At 44.3% G+C, this 17235-nt stretch overlaps 1 protein-coding gene across 4 annotated transcripts in view; it reads left to right on the forward strand.

The window, feature by feature from the left end:
- LOC144691599 (glycerol kinase 3) overlaps positions 1-17235 on the forward strand; it is a 149967-nt gene that overhangs the window by 26738 nt on the left and 105994 nt on the right. For 2 of the 4 annotated variants that reach the window (XM_078559848.1, XM_078559851.1), the window contains exon 1: positions 16700-16794. The exons of 1 other annotated variant lie outside the window; for it this stretch is intronic. In XM_078559848.1, the coding sequence (XP_078415974.1) occupies positions 16729-16794 (66 nt within the window). In that variant the 5' untranslated portion in view covers positions 16700-16728. Of the gene's footprint in view, positions 1-8465; positions 8980-16699; positions 16795-17235 lie in introns of those variants that run through there. One more of the 4 variants, XM_078559849.1, reaches the window with a different exon arrangement.

Raw genomic sequence — 17235 nt, forward strand, 5'->3', positions numbered from 1 at the left:
CGTGATTTGGTGTAAAATATTCTAGAATTTTAAGCACAAATTAAGTGCAACTCAAGTTCCTGCAATTTTTTGTCGTTTTACAAACATCAGATGAGAAGCTGGCCCTGCCCATAAAACTGGCCATGTCACCAGAGTGAATTATTAGCATTGGGAGTTTCCACTAATTGGCTCCATTTGCAGACCTTTGAGTAGGCTCTAAATATTAAGCTTTTGGGTGCAAGGATAGTAGTAGGTAGGTTTTAAAAGATTTTGAATGTATTTTTTTTTTAAGTATGCTAAGGATGTGGCTATTGTACCCTACTCTAACCAGAAAATAGTTTTGTGTAGTTTATTGAAATTATTTTCACCAATTTAAAATCCACTCATTCCCCCTTATCCACCCTACATCCTCAAAAATCGCAAAAACAGATTTGCAGCTGAACAGACTCACAACATCCATGTCAGCCACAATGCACCTCCTCTTTAAGAGAGGCATGCTGCCTTTAAATACAGCTAGGCACTTGGGTATTGGGCCCCTGTTCATGCATGCAGCCAATGAAAAGTGTGGGGAGTGTTGGCTGCACTTAGTAGTCATTTTAAATGGATGTTACTGTTCTGAATTAATCACTCCCTTTTGTTATTATATTTTCCCCTTCAGTGGAGGTGGTGTGGTAAGTCAGATGTGAAATCAGCACTGGCATGACAGGGTAGAATTTAGCAGGTAGAAGAAAAGCAGGATGACAGGAAATCTGCAGAGCCCCCATCAGAGAGGTCTTCCGATGCAGAACCAACTAACTTCTCCCAATGTCCTGAAGCCCCTAGCCATAAAGAAAATGGAGGCTGTAGTTAAGATCTGGTCATGTTAAGACCAGAAGGTGCAGAGTGCCCAAGAAGAAGAAGATAGAGTCAAAGACAGAGTGGTCAGAAAGGGAGTAGGTCAGCGACTTAAAATGGCGAACAACATAGACCTCAAAGTCACGCTTAACAGAACCTTTAGCTGTTGGTGCTATTAATTTGTCTGATGTAGTGTGGGGCAAATTCCACAGTCAAAGAGTGTTGCTGTTTCAAAGGAACAATTCATCACAAAGACTCCACACTTGAAATGTTAATAGAAAAGCAGGTCAGGCGGCATCTGTGGAGAGAAGCAGAGTTAACTTTTCAGGTCAATAGTTCTGATGAAAGTGCTGGAAGCGCTAATTCTGTTTCTCACCACAGATGCTGCCAGACCTGCTGAGTATTTCCAGCATTTTCTGTGTTTTGCTTTGGTTCCATGATTCATGGCTGGTTCCCAGACTTTCCCTGTGATAGCTTGGGAAAGATCTATACAGACTGACTGAGGAATCCCTTGTGAAATAAAAAATGAAAGTGCTAGAAAAACTCAGTAAGTTTGGCAGCATCTGTGGAGGGAGAAAAGAGTTAATGTTTTGAGTCCAATATAACTGTTCTTTGCAATCTTTTGATGGGAAATCCCATCATTGGCTTGTATGGATAAGGTTTTCCCACAATTGTAAAAAGAGCCTCTGCATCTGGAGCTAAGTTTTATGTTTGTTGCTGGTATACTGCTACCACAGGAAAAAACGATGTCGTTTGAACTATTCCATTGATCTTACAGCAATACCACTGCCAGCAGCACTAATAAGGCAGAGGAAGCTGAACAATGATCCAACGTGATATGAAAACAGAAAATGCTGGAAAAACTTAACAGGTCTGGCAGCATCTGTGGAGACTGAAACAGAGTTAACTTCCGGAGTCCGTATGGCTCTTTTTCAGAGCTAAAGAGAAGTAGAAATGTGATGGATTTTATACTGTTTCAAAGATCATGCTCCGCTATTTCTGCCAACTCCAGCATGATGCCACCACCAAACACATCTTCCCCTCATTCCCCCCCCCTTCCCCCATCAGCATTTCATAGGGACTGCTCCCTCCATGACACCCTGGTCCATTCTTCCATCACCTCCACACCTCATCCCCTTCTCATGGCACCTTCCCATGTAATTGCAGAAGGTGCAACACCTGCCCCTTTACCTCTTCCATCCTCACCGTCCAAGGCCCCAAACACTTCTTTCAGGTGAAGCAGCGCTTCACTTGCACCTCCTCCAACTTGGGCTACTGTATTCGCTGCTCCTAATGCAGTCTTCTCTACATAGGGGAGACTAAACGCAGACTGGGTGACTGCTTTGCAGAACACCTTTGCTCAGTCTGTGACCCAGACCTTCCTCTCGCTTGCCATTTCAATATACCATCTTGCCCTCTTACCCACATGTCCATCCTTGGCCTACTGCACATTACAGCCGTCCGGACTTAACTTTGAGTTCAACAACTTCAGACTATGAACTCTCTCTTCTATCTTTCCCCTTCTTTAATCCAAATTTTTAAATTTTTATTTTTTAATTTACTTATACATTTTTTCCCACCCTCCAGGGCTATTTGTCACTTGTTTCTATGTTGTGCTTTCATGGAGTTGTGACCCTTGTTCTATAAGACCATAAGACATAGGAGCAGAAATTAGGCCATTCGGCCCATCGAGTCTGCCCCGCCATTCAATCATGGCTGATAAGTTTCTCAACCCCATTCTCCCGCCTTCTCCCCATAACCTTTGATCCCCTTACCAATCAAGAACCTATCTATCTCGGTCTTAAATACACTCAATGACCTGGCCTCCACAGCCTTCTGTGGCAATGAATTCCATAGATTCACCACTCTCTGGCTAAAGAAGTTTCTCCTCATCTCTGTTCTAATAGGTCTTCCCTTTACTCTGAGGCTGTGCCCTCGGGTCCTAGTCTCTCCTACTAATGGAAACATCTTCCCCACGTCCACTCTATCCAGGCCTTTCAGTATTCTGTAAGTTTCAATCCGATCCCCTCTCATCCTTCTAAACTCCATCGAGTATAGACCCAAAGTCCTCAAACGTTCCTCATATGTTAAGCCTTTCATTCCAGGGATCATTCTCGTGAACCTCCTCTCCAGGGCCAGCACATCCTTCCTGAGATACGAGGCCCAAAATTGCTCACAATATTCTAAATGTGGTCTGACCAGAGCCTTATAAAGCCTCAGCAGCACATCCCTTATTTTATATTCTAGCCCTCTTGAAATAAATGCCAACATTGCATTTGCCCTCCTAACTACCGACTCAACCTGCTGGACTAGGACTCCTAAGTCCCTTTGCACTCCAGATTTCTGAATTCTCTCCCCATAGAAAATAGTCTATGTTTCTATTCTTCCTACCAAAGTCCATGACCTCACACTTGCCCACGTTGTATTCCATCTGCCACTTCTTTACCCATTCTCCTAATCTGTCCAAATCCTTCTGCAGCCTCCACGCCTCCTCAATACTACCTGTCCCTCCACCTATCTTTGTAGCATCTGCAAACTTAGCCAGGATGCCCTCAGTTCCTTCATCTAGATCATTAATGTATAAAGTGAAAAGTTGTGGTCCCAATACTGACCCCTGCGGAACTCCACTAGTCACCGGCCACCATCCTGAGAAGGATCCCCCTATCCTCAATCTCTGCCTCCTGCCAGACAGCCAATCTTCTATCCATGCTAGTACCTTTCCTCTAACACCATGGGCTCTTATCTTACTGAGCAGCCTCCTGTGCGGCACCTTGTCAAAGGCCTTCTGGAAGTCCAAGAAGATAACATCCATTGGCTCTCCTTTGTCTAACCTACTCGTTACCTCCTCAAAGAATTCTAACAGATTTGTCAGGCATGACCTCTCCTTGATGAAACTATGCTGGCTTTGCCCAATTTTACCATGCACTTCTAAGTATTCTGAAATCTCATCCTTAATAATGGACTCTAAAATCTTACCAACGACCGAGGTCAGGCTAATCGGCCTGTAATTTCCCGTCTTTTGCCTCACTCCCTTTTTAAACACATGGGTAACATTAGCGATTTTCCAGTCCTCTGGGACCCTCCCTGACTCCAGTGATTCTTGAAAGATCACCACTAATGCCTCCACTATCTCTTCAGCTATCTCCTTCAGAACTCTGGGGTGTAATCCATCTGGTCCAGGCGATTTATCCACCTTCAGACCTTTCAGTTTTCCTAGCACCTTCTCCTTGGTAATGGCCACCATACTCACCTCTGCCCCCCGACTCTCTTGAACTTTGGGGATGTCACTCGTGTCTTCCACTGTGAAGACTGACGCAAAGTACCTATTCAGTTCCTCCGCCATTTCTTTGTTCCCCACTACTACTTTTCCAGCAGCCCAATGTCCATTTTTGCCTCTCTCTTACCCTTTATATATGTAAAAAAACTCTTGCAATCTTCTTTTATATTACTGGCTAGTTTACCGTCATATTTAATCTTCTCCCTCCTTATTTCTTTTTTAGTTGTCTTCTGTTGGTCTTTGTAGGCTTCCCAATCCCCTGGCTTCCCACTGCTCTTTGCCACATTGTATGCTTTCTCTTTAGCTTTTATGCTGTCCCTGACTTCCCTTGTCAGCCATGATTGCCTCATCCTCCCTTTAGTATGCTTCTTCCTAGGGATGAATTTTTGCTAGGTTCATCTCCCAGTCAATTCTGGCCAGCTCCTCCCTCATGCCTCTGTAGTTGCCTTTATTCAACTGTAATACCGTTACATCTGATTCCAGCTTTTTCCTCTCAAATTGCAGGGTAAATTCTATCATATTATGGTCACTTCCTCCTAAGGGTTCTTTCACCTTAAGCTCCCTTATCAAATCTGCCTAATTACACATCACTAAATCTAGAATTGCCTGTTCCCTAGTGGGCTCCACCACAAGCTGCTCCAAAAAGCCATCTCGTAGACATTCCACAAATTCCTTTTCTTGGGATCCACTACCAACCTGATTTTCCCAGTCTACTTGCATATTGAAATCCCCCATGATCACTGTAACCTTGCCTTTCTTACACATCTTTTATATCTCCTGGTGTATCTTGTGCCCCACATCCTGACTACTGTTCGGAGGCCTGTACATAACTCCCATTATGGTTTTTTTACCTTTGCGGTTCCTCAACTCTACCCACACAGATTCTACATCATCTGACCTTACATCATTTCTTGCTATCGATTTGATTTCATTTCTTACTAACAAAGCAACCCCACCCCCTCTGCCAACCTGCCTATCTTTTCGATAGGATGTATATCCTTGGATATTTAGCTCCCAGTCCTGATCCCCTTGCAGCCGTGTCTCCGTAATGCCCACCACATCATACCTGCCAATTTCAATCTGCGCCACAAGCTCATTTACCTTATTTCGTATACTGCACGCATTCAGATACAACACCTTCAGTCCTGTATTTCCCGTCCCCTTTCTCATTGTCGTCCCTTTATCTGATGTGCTTGAAGTTAGATTCCTAGCCCTTTCCAAACACTCTGTCCTATTTTGTGTTCTGGAGACTTAATAGCCTCTCCTGGGCTCTCATTTCTTTTCAGTTTTTTCATAATTTTCCATGAAGTTGAATCCACCCCCCCACACGCTAACCTGCTGCTTTGTTTCCCATTAGTCTTAATTCTTGGAGTTTTACCCTTCCCCCCCCCCCAACTTTCTAGTTTAAAGTCCTGTTGACCACCCTATTTACCCTTTTCGCTAGAATATTGTTCCCAGATCGGTTCAGGTGGAGACCGTCCCAATGGTACAGATCCCTCCTGTTCCAATACTGATGCCAGTGCCCCACGAAATGTAACCCCTCTTTCCCACACTACTCCTTTCGCCACGTGTTTACTTCCCTTATTCTCGCGTCCCTATGCCAATTTGCAAGTGGCTCTGGTAGTAATCCGGAGATTATGAACCTTGAGGACCGGTTCTTTAATTTAGTTCCTAGTTCCTGATAATCCCCAAACAGGTCCTCTTTCCTAGTCTTACCTATGTTACTTGTCCCAACGTGGGCCACAACAACTGGATCCTCCCCCTCCCTCTCCAATATCCTTTCAAGCCGGTCAGAGATGTCCCTCACCCTGGCACCAGGCAGGCAACATACCATAAGATAAAAGCAAAAAACTGCGGATGCTGGAAATCGAAAACAAAAACAAAAATACCTTGAAAAACTCAGCAGGTCTGGCAGCATCTGTGTTCAGTTCTGTTGAAGAGTCATGCGGACTCGAAACGTTAACTGTGCTCCCTTCCACAGATGCTGCCAGACCTGCTGAGTTTTTCCAGGTATTTTTGTTTTTGTAGGCAACACACCATGCGGGACTCTCGATCCTGCTTACAAAGGAAGCTATCAAATCCCCTAATTATAGAATCCCTTACAACTACCACTTGTCTTTTTGCTCCCCCCTCTTGAATGGCCTCCTGTGCCACGGTGCTGTGGTCAGCTGGCTCATCCTCCCTACAGCCCTCTTCCTCATCCACACAGGGAGCAATACCTCGTACCTGTTGGACAAGGTCAAGAGCTGAGGCTCCTCTGTTCCTGAACACAGAATCCCTCTACCTACCTCACTTGCAGTCACACCCTGCTGACCCTGACCACTGACCGGACTTGAGGTACTTAATCTACCGGGTGTGACTGCCTCCTGATACAAAGCGTCCGGGTAACTCTCCCCCTCCCGGATGTGCCGCAGCGTCCGGAGCTCGGACTCCAGCTCATCAATTCTGAGCCGGAGTTCCTCCAGCAACCAACACTTGCTGCAGATGTGGTCACTGCGGCTCACAATGGGATCTGCCAGCTCCCACATCATACAACTACAGCACATCACCTGCCCAGCCGTCTCTACTTAGATAATTAACTTATTAATTAGCTTTGCAGTGTTTTTTTTTTCAAATTTGGTGCAGATTTCCTACCAACCGATCAGGTCACAGCTTTCCTGTGACGTCACTTTTTCAGTTTTGGCTTCAGTTACTCTGTGCCCCGAGGTCACCGCTCCGGTGCTCCTCTCTCTGAGTCTGCTCCCTAGAGACAAAACCGCGAATCCCCGAGGTAAGCTAGATTTATACTCACCACTCCGGTGCTCCTCCCTCTGAGTCTGCTCCCAGGATTTACTCACCAATCAGCTGCTTTTTCTTTAAAACCCACTTTCAGAAAAGTGTCCCTCGCAGTTCTGGTGCATTCCTGAAGGCACTGCCTCTTCCTCTTTTTTTTAGGTTTGCGGAGGAGAAAGGGATGGAAACACTACAGCAATATAATGTTTGTGGCTATTCCTACTACTATTAACTACTATACTATTTGTTCTATTAACACATCCTGTTGTTTTACATTTATGCCACTATCAGCACCTTCTTTAATCTTTAACACTACCATTAACACTCCAATGATATCTTTGTCAATCCCTTCTGAACTCCCATCTACCCCTGACCTATTTTGTTCCATCTGCTCCATGCCCTCTCAAAAAGTATAAAGTCCATCACATATCTACTTCTCTTTAGCTCTGAAGAAGTCATGCGGATTTGAAACATTAACTCTGTTTCTCTCTCCACAGATGCTGCCAGAGCTGCTGAATTTTTCCAACATTTGCTGCTTTTATTGCAGATTTCCAGCATCTGCAGTATTTTGCTTTTATCTTAATGATCCAACATGGTTTGCGAAGGCACTAAAACCTATAGACTGAGCTTACTTATTGCAGTGAGATACTTAAAAAGTCATGTTTCATTAACTTTGCATTTGATTTCAATAACAACTTGCATTTAGATAGCACTTCAACATAATCAAACATCCCAAGGCACTTCACAAGAGCAACAAACAACATTTGACAGTGAGCCGCATAAGGTGGCATTTTAAGGAGCATCTTAAAAGGATAGAGAGAGAAAGAGATGTTTAGGAAGAGAAATTCAGAGCTTAGGGTCATGGTAGCAGGAGCCATGGCTGACAATGGGGAAGAGAAGACAACTGGGTATGCACAAGTAGCCAGAATTGGAAGGGTAGACATCTCAGGGGGTTGTAGGGCTAGGGGAGGTTACAGATAGGGAGGGTCGGGGCTGGAGGGATCTGAAAACAGGGATGAGAACTTTAAAATGGAGACTTTGCCAGTCTAGGAGCCAATTTAGGACACCCGGCAGGGAGGGGGTGAGCAGGACTTGGTGTGAGTTATGATATGGCTAACAAACAAAAAGCACTACATGTTTCATATTTTTCACTTGTTTCTGCTTTTGGACAGCAGTTTTTTTTATCAGTCATTTACACCTCCTCTCAACACGTTTTGTTCTTTACTATCTCATTACCAGCTTCTTTGACCCAATGCCCCTAATTCTTTTGCAATTTTAATCTCACCTATCTTCCACCCTATCACAGGCCTTCCTTTGGTTCTTTTTTCCACAATCCCCCCCCATTTCACTTGCTTAAAACCTATTATGTTCAACTTATCCCTGTGCTGATTAAACATGTTGGACCTGATAGAGTTACTTAACTCAGTTTCTCTCTCCACAGATGTTGCCTGAGCTGCAGAGTATTTCAAGCATTTCTGTATTTATTTCGGATTTCCAGAATCTGCAATATTTTGCTTTTGTGTCAGAGGAATGGAGTCGGTGTGGATGGAGAACGGAGTTGGTAGCTGGGACCGAACGCAATGGTTTGGATTTTGCCAGTGTTTACTTGGGAGGAAATTTCTGCTCATCCAGTACAAGGATGTCGGAGCAGCAGGAGAAATCAGGCCTAGGCCTTTCCCAATCAGCCACTCAATTATGGGACATCGCCCACACACCTCCTCTGCTCATAAAGCTGATTTCTGATGGTTCCGAGATATTCATTGCAGTGCAACTGGCATTGGCCCAGCCTACAACTGGGAAAGGTGCTTAGTCCAGGGCCCGCCTCTCCTCCTCTCCTCCTCTCCTCCTCTCATTCGCCTTAGGTATCCCAGGAAGGCGGGGCAGCTTCCTCTGCCTACTGATTGGCTGTGTGACAATGCCTTTGTTGGCGATTGGCTGCAGCGTTGCCATGGAGGGGCGGAGGCGGCGTCGGGAAGCAGTCGCTGTGGAGACGGGGGTCAGCGCCTGATTTGATCGGTTGCCGGGAGATAATTGGTTTTAGGAGCAGCTCATTCACCATGTCCGGGATACCTCTGGTTGGTGCTATCGATCAGAGCACCAGCACTTCTCGGTTCCTAGTGAGTACACTTTGATCAATCCCTGTCAGCCGATGAACCGGGTTCAGAGCAGCTCGGGGGCTCACCCCTTTCCCGGCCATTGAGTGACTTACACAGGGGGTGGCCTGGGGTTACCCACCCCAAACACACACACACACACATTTATCTTTCATATCATTGACCATCCCGTTTGTCCTGTCAGCTGCTCCAGCGGTGAGTCTGTGACCTAAATGCCTTGTATATAGTAAACTATCTCCCTGGTGTTATAAGGAACATCCCTAGGAGCCATTATACATTCTCCACGTGTCCTTTATTTTTTTCAAGTGCAGTGATGCAGCTCTGCGGGTGTGCTCCACTTTCATTGCAGCGCCAAGTCTGCAGTGCTGTCAAAATGTTTCACTGGTGCATGAAGAGAATGTTTTGTCTCGACCTCGGTGCAAGCCGCCCCACACTCGTTGCGACAGTTTTTTTTTGTTGTCTTATTGCTTTTCTAACTCCTACCACAAAAAACTCTTGTTTCTTCTGACTCTGACCATGAGCCTCAGTCCCTTTGCCCTACCATTCAGCTGTCTAGGCCTCACAGTGTGGAATTCTTGGAATGTTTTTATGGGGACATTAATGGCATTATATAAATGTGAGTGTTTATTCTTGGCCCCCACAGCAAACACAAGTGAGCATTGGGCTAAAAGAAAAAACCAACACACCAAAAATTATTTTGCTGCAGAGAAATCAGTGGAGGGTGGGAGGAGTGAATAAAAAAAGAATGCATCATGGAGCAGCCAACTATAGGCACAATTAGAGTCAGCGGACGTTTAATAGCACACTGGGGGAGGTGGGGTGCAAGAGCAGATTCACTGGACCACAAAAATATTGCATAATAAGGAACTGAATACAGAATTTAGTTTTGGTATATTGTTTTATGATGGCAAAATTAGTAGATGAAGTGTACCTTTATCAGGAGTGTGTGCAGTTGATCTAATCATCAGGTTTGGGGGGTGGTGGTGATGGGAGAGATAAAACCACTTAAGAATGAATCACATAAGTAATCATATGTTAATTATAAAGCTTGAAAGAAGGGGACCATAAGTTTATGATGAGAACTGTGCCCTTTTATACAACGTTTCAATATTTTATGGATAATGAAATTAAGCAATGTTAGCAAAAGTTTAAATGGGTGCATAGAACATTTACTGATGGTAAGTGTGAGCCAGCAGGAAGTTTACAACTCCATTCCATTTCAGAGTTGTGCAACATGACTTATCTTACCAAGACTTGCATGTTTGTAAAGAAATTGATCACTTTAAAATAATGTTTTCCCATGTTTTACCTTTTCTTTGTTGAGCTTCTATTGTCATTCCAAAAAAATATCTTCACATCAATATTACTCTCAAGGGGTAGGCAGGGGGGTGCACCTATAGTTTAAAATAGTTATGAAAAATGGCAAGGTACAATCAAGTGTAAAAAATACTTAACAGAAGGATGGGCTAACTTCAGTGAAATCTATAACTTCCTGTATGACGAAAGATCTGGAGGTTAAAATCAAGCATTAAAATCAAGGCTGCCACTCCAATGCAGTACTGAAGGAATACTGCACTGTCAGAGGTGCTGTCTTTCAGATCAGATGTTAAACCGAGGCCCTCTCTGCCCATATTTGAACGTAAAGGATCCTGTGACACTATTTCAAAGAACAGTAGGGTAATTATCCCAGTGTTCGGGACAATATTTATCCCCAGTTCACATTAAAAAAAGGTCATCGTGCCATTATCACATTGCTGATTGTGGGAGCTTGCTGTGCACATATTGGCTGCTGTGTTTTCTACATAACAACAGTGACTACACATCAAAAATACTTAATTGGCTGTAAGTACTTTGAGATGTCCGATGGTCATGAAAAACGTTATGTAAATGCTAATTTTCCTTTTTAATATGAGACAGAAAAAAGCTTATGACAATTGTAAGTTTCATAACATCGTGGAGCGCTAAGGTGAATGTAAAAAGTACAGAGGGAGCTTAAATAAGAATATGAGAAGCAAAGAGGAAGTCTGAGAATAGATTAGCAGCTAATATAAAAGGGAAGCCAAAAGTCTTTTTGAATCATATAAATCGTAAAAGGGCAATCAAAGGAAGGATGGGGCTGATTAGGGACCAAAAAGAGATCTTGTGGAGGTAGAGGGCATGGCTGAGGTGTACTAAAATGAGTACTTTGGATCTGTCATCACAAGAAAAGAGGCTGCTCTCAATGTAGTGTTAAAGGAGGAGGCAGTAGTGATATTGGCTAAGTTAAAAATAAAGAGGAGGTACTTAAAAAGGTTGGCAATCTTCAAAGCAGAAAAGTTACCCAGTCCAGGTGGGATGTATTGTAGGTTACTGAAGGAAGCAAGGGTAGAAATTGTGGAGATTTTGGCCACAATCTTCCAATCATCCTTGGATATGGGAGTTGTTGCCAAAGAACTGCAGGATTGCAAATGTTAGACCTCTGTTTACGAAAAGGAGAGGGATAAACTTGGCAACAAATGATCCTATTAATTTTTTTTAGTGTGACTGTGCATCTTCGAGACAGCTTGTGAGCAGCCTATGCGTTATGTTCATAATTGCTGTACAGGCGTGCACACTTACAGCTTAGATGAAACATTGCTGGCCTAACACCAGGGAAACTTTGAGCCAACAACGCAGGACAGAATTAATAAGCAATTAATATATGCAAGCCAGCAGTCATTTGTTGAAGGCAAATCATATTTGACTAAATTCTTAAAGAGGTAGAGAGGGTGAATGCGGATACTACATCAACTTGATTAATTTCACTGACGAGATGGAGAGGGTGGATAAGGAGAACTGCATTGAATTTTGCATGAGATACGTGAAAAATTATGTTTTTTAAGCCAAATGTCGTTGGGTTGACTTTTACACATAATCGACACAAAATTGACTTCGACACAAAATTGACTTTTACGCATCTATATTCGGTACATGAAACTCAAAAATGTAGTAAACAATGTGGAGGATAATAACACTCTTCAGGTGGACACAGACAGTGAATTGCACATAGTAGGTGAAAATTAACACGGACGTGAGTAGTGATATGTTTTGGTAATAAAATAAGGAAATGCAACATAAACGAAGGCACAGAAACTTGTGATTATATATGCCCAAATCTCTGAAGGTGGCGGGACAAGTTGAGAAGGCTGTTAAAAAAGCATATTGGTTTCTTGACCTTTATTAATAGGGTGAGGGACTTCACTAATGTAGAGAGACTTGAGAAACTTGGGTCTCTTTCCTTTAGAGCAGCAAAGGTGAAAGGAGGTGTTCAAAATCATGAATGGTTTTTATTAAGTGAATAAGGAGAAACTGTTTACAGTGGTAGATGGTCGGTAATCAGAATTTATGTTTTCTAGATTTAAGGTGTATTTGACGCTAACATATAGAACCCTGCTGTTCAAGAAAGGAGAGGGAGAGAAAACAAAGAACTATAGGCCACTTAGCCTGATGTCAGAGAAATGCAAGAATCTATAATTAAGGGCGATTGAAAAATTGGGCAGAGTTTAATGAAAGAGAAATTGTGTTTGGCAAATGTTAAAATTGTTCCAGCAGAGTAATTGAGGGGGAACCAAAGGATGTAGAAAATTGGGATTTTCAGAAGGCATTCTGTAAGATGAGAAATTGTTGCACAAGACTAGGGCTCAAAGGAGTGTATATTAGCATCGTTTGAGGATTGGTTAACAGATATAAAATGGAGAATAAGAATAAATGGGTCAGTTTTGGGGATGAAGGCTGTCTTATTGGGAGAGATGGACATGTACAATGGACTTATATTCCCTGGAAGGTGATCTCATTGAAACATGTAGGCCTAAATTTTACCTTTGGCGGGCCCGGGAGCGGTCGGGAAATGGACCACCGATTGCGATCGGCACCCGACCCCGATTTCACGCTGGCTGGCAAATTAACAGCCAGCCAGCATGAAACGCATACTGAAATGCTCAGCGCTGCCGGGGTGGGAGCGAGAAGAGGGCTGGCGATGATGTCACCGCGGGCAAGGGTGAGTGCCGCGAGAAAGCTCCCTGAAGGCAGACAGCTGCCTCGGAGCTGCAGACCTGAAAATCATCAAATAAAGGTTTTAAAAGTGGAAAAAAATGTCCATGCATCACAATCATGTGAAAATATAGCTGATAAAAATGCTGCCCACAGATATTTATTTTTATTTTACTTCATAATGGGAATTTCATCCCACCCTTGGATGAGGTTTGATGAAAAATGCAAAGTCTGCCTGGCCGATTCACCCGTCCGCCAACTGTCAGGTTGGACAGGCCACAAAAAATCGGAGACTGTCGCGCTGTTAATGGACTTAGTTGCCCTCTTTAATTGTTGGTGGGCGCACTTCCGACTTTTGCATGCGCCCCCCCGAGCGAAATATCGCGCAAGTGTGCTATGTGCCGGGACGCTCGCCAACGTCATCTTGCACGATTTTATGCCCAATCAGGTGGGGCGCATGCCCTCCCACTGGACGGAAAATTCAGCCCATAAGATTCTTAGAAGGCTTGACGGTAGTTCCTGAGAGGCTGTTTTCTCTGGCTAGAGGGTGTAGAAATAGGTGTCATAGTTTCAGGATAAGGTGTTGGCCATTTAGGACCGAAGTGAGATGAAATTTCTTTACTTAGTACGTTGTGAATCTTGGAATTTCTCTACTGCAGTGGATACTTGGTATGTTTTTGGGTACTAGGGGAATTAAGAGTGTATATATAGGACAGGAAAGTGGAGTTGATTTGTAAGTTCAGCTATGGTTTTACTGAATGGTGGAGCAGGATTGATGAATTCTATGACCTTTTTCTGTGCCTATTTCTTGCATTTTTTATGTGATTGGTAAAACAACCAGAGATGACAAAGGAAACATTTTTCTAAACACAATGAGTTGCAATAATCTGGAATACACTGCCTGAATGAGTGGTGAAAGCAGACTCCATAATAACATTTGTCGAAATCTCCGTTCTGGAGCCTAAGTTCGGTGGTGGGCATGGAAGTGGGAGTGATTTCCGCTGGAGTGGCTGACCACTCACTTTTCAGCTCATTAAATATGCATCACAAGGTGCTAGTTGATTTTTTCATGGTGGGGGCAGGCAGGAAGTCGCCGTTCCCATCATTACCTCAAGGGGTTAAAGGTGTGGATGCTATATTTAAAGGGCAGCAGGCACTATCCCTTTCACATTTGCCCGGCCACCTCTCTCGCCCTCGCCCCCTCTCTCACCCTCGCCCTCTCTCTCCCTCGCCCCCTCTTTCGCCTTCTCCCTCACCCTCTCTTTCGCCTTCTCCCTCGCCCTCTCTTTCGCCCTCTCTTTCGCCTTCTCCCTCGCCCTCTCTTTCTCCTTCTCCCTCGCCCTCTCTTTCTCCTTCTCCCTCGCCCTCTCTTTCTCCCTCGCCCTCTCTTTCGCCTTCTCCCTTGCCCTCTCTTTCGCCTTCTCCCTCGCCCTCTCTTTCGCCTTCTCCCTCGCCCTCTCTTTCGCCTTCTCCCTCGCCCTCTCTTTCGCCTTCTCCCTCGCCCTCTCTTTCGCCTTCTCCCTCGCCCTCTCTTTCGCCTTCTCCCTCGCCCTCTCTTTCGCCTTCTCCCTCGCCCTCTCTTTCGCCCTCTCCCTCGCCCTCTCTTTCGCCCTCTCCCTCGCCCTCTCTTTCGCCCTCTCTTTCGCCCTCTCTTTCGCCCTCTCTTTCGCCCTCTCTTTCGCCCTCTCTTTCGCCCTCTCTTTCGCCCTCTCTTTCGCCCTCTCTTTCGCCCTCTCTTTCGCCCTCTCTTTCGCCCTCTCCCTCTCCCTCGCCCTCTCCCTCGCCCTCTCCCTCGCCCTCTCCCTCGCCCTCTCCCTCGCCCTCTCCCTCGCCCTCTCCCTCTCTCCCTCTCCCTCTCTCCCTCGCCCTCTCTCCCTCGCCCTCTCCCTCGCCCTCTCCCTCGCCCCCGCCATCTCCCTCGCCCCCGCCATCTCCCTCGCCCCGTCCCCTCCCTCGCCCCCTCCCCCGTCCCCTCCTTCGCCCCCGCCCCCTCTCTCGCCCTCACTCTCTCGCTTCAGGATCCTGGAAGACTGCCTGTGTATCTGAGGTTTCAGGGATATTTTAGAAACCCTTCTGCTCTTAAAGTCCATTTCCAAGGTATCGTGAATCACATGGACCTTGTATCCGGGTAGATTAATGATGATTAGCTATTCTTCAGACCCCAGCTCTAATCCATCTTGGAAGTAAATGGATATTTTAAAGTATAACTGTTTATACCCTGACATTCTCAACACCTTCCCGGGATGTTGGAGACTAGCAGCCTGACCACTGTAAACACAAGTACTGCTGCCATTGCCTCCAATTGTGAACACTTTATACCTTCTTTCCAGCAAAACGACCGGGCCTCCCTTTAATCTTTAACAGCCATGTCACCCAGGCCTGTTGTTAGCCAGACTTCAAGAAATGTCAGATGACCCCCTTTATTTAATCCTAAATTAAAGACACAGTCCTGAAATATAACAATCTTATAAACCTCATATTTGTAACAATATTCAAAAATAAATTGGGCAAATACTTGAATGAAAAGAATATTGGGCCAAGAGTAAAAAGCAAGGGAGTGGGATTTAGTAGATGGCTCTACCAAAGTGTTACATGAGCTGGGACATGTTTGTGAAGTTTGCAAAATGTATTTAATTATTTTATAAAGCCTTCAGGAAACCTCATCTTGCCCGTGGATGAGGTTTCCTAAAAAACACGAAGGCCGCTTGGGCTCTTCACCTGCCCGCCAACCTTAAGAACGGACAGGTAGAGTTGTCAATGAGGTAAATTACTTTTTTAATGGTCTTAATAGGCCATTGACAGTTCGGTGGGCGCGCAGTCGCCTCCGGAGCGCGCCCGCTGAACGAAATATCGAAATGACACGCGATGACATCGGGACACACACTCGACGTCATCTCGTGTAACATTACATGTCGGGCCCGCCCCCACACACTGACGGCAATATTCTGCCCCTGGTCAGTGATAGGTGAAAATTATTATTCAGTCATCATATAGAAATGAATGTGGCACATTTTATCTAGCTAGTGCATACACTAGTTTAAAAACAAATGTTTGTACATGAAGCTTCTTATATGTTTATAGCATAGTTAAGTGAACTTATTGGCATCAATTTGAGGGACACTCGTTACAACTGTAGTATTTTGTTGCAAAATTTACTGGATCCTCCATCCAGTCTTATTTTGTGCCAGTGTAATATACCAGCCATTCTTTTGGTTCTTATAAGTGAGGTTCCCAGTTTGTGCTGAACTATGGATGCTTTTGTATTATGGACGAACATAATTTGTGATCCCACCCATTTGGATTAGATTAAAACATAATTCTGAGACATGGAAAGCAGTAGGATAATGCACTTGCAAATCCCTGTACTTTGTATCATTGCCATTGTCATCTCTAAGCCATGCCAAAAGGACAAACATCAAATGTGATATTATGTAATAAAAGGAAAGTTGGCATGGAATAAGCTTTGCTGTTAGAAATTAACATTTTAATCTTGTACCACTGAATTTCTTCAAGAGTATTGTAAAGTAATACACTGTTGCCAGATGAGGACAAGGATGTCAATGACGTTTGTGTTTTAAATGCATTTTGAACAGTCATTCATTAACATCTGAAATGGACATTCACCTTTTCGCACAAACATCCCCAGGCTAGAAATGTAGCTAGGGCTGTGTTAGGAGGTTTGAGTAGAGGGAGTGGCTGGGGTGAGGGCATTTCTGTCACAGACAGGAGTCCTGCTCCACTGGAATGTATCCTAAATCAAGAGTTTGGAGTAAGGGAGGTTGTTGGTGGGAGGAAAGCCATTGTTACCTGGTAGTGTGTCTTACCTTTTTACTATATTTATATTTTCAGAAGGAGTGCAAATACTGACACCAATGATATATTGTCACAATTACATCTACTGTTTTGAAAAACATAAACTCTTAGGTAACAACACAACAATTGGTGTTTCAAAGTTCTTACCAGATTACATTTTGCGGTTTACCTGTAAACTCCCTGTGTGCAATCAAGAATGGGAGCAGAGTGGAATGTGGGCTGCTTCTACTTGACTGGGAGGGCTATGCCAGTCTGAGGGTGGAGACTTGCATTAGCCACGGGTGCCTATATAGGAGAGGAAATTAAGTATTGTTTTCTTCAATTGTTCAAACCCTACTAGAGCACTGATTGACACTTTGGTTCAATAGCGAGGGCATGCTGCATTATTGGTGTGTTTTAGATGAGACATTAAACTGCAGCCCCATCTGCCTGTTCAGT

Source organism: Cetorhinus maximus, chromosome 16 (assembly GCF_964194155.1).
Source record: "Cetorhinus maximus chromosome 16, sCetMax3.hap1.1, whole genome shotgun sequence".
In the NCBI taxonomy this organism is placed as follows: domain Eukaryota; kingdom Metazoa; phylum Chordata; class Chondrichthyes; order Lamniformes; family Cetorhinidae; genus Cetorhinus; species Cetorhinus maximus.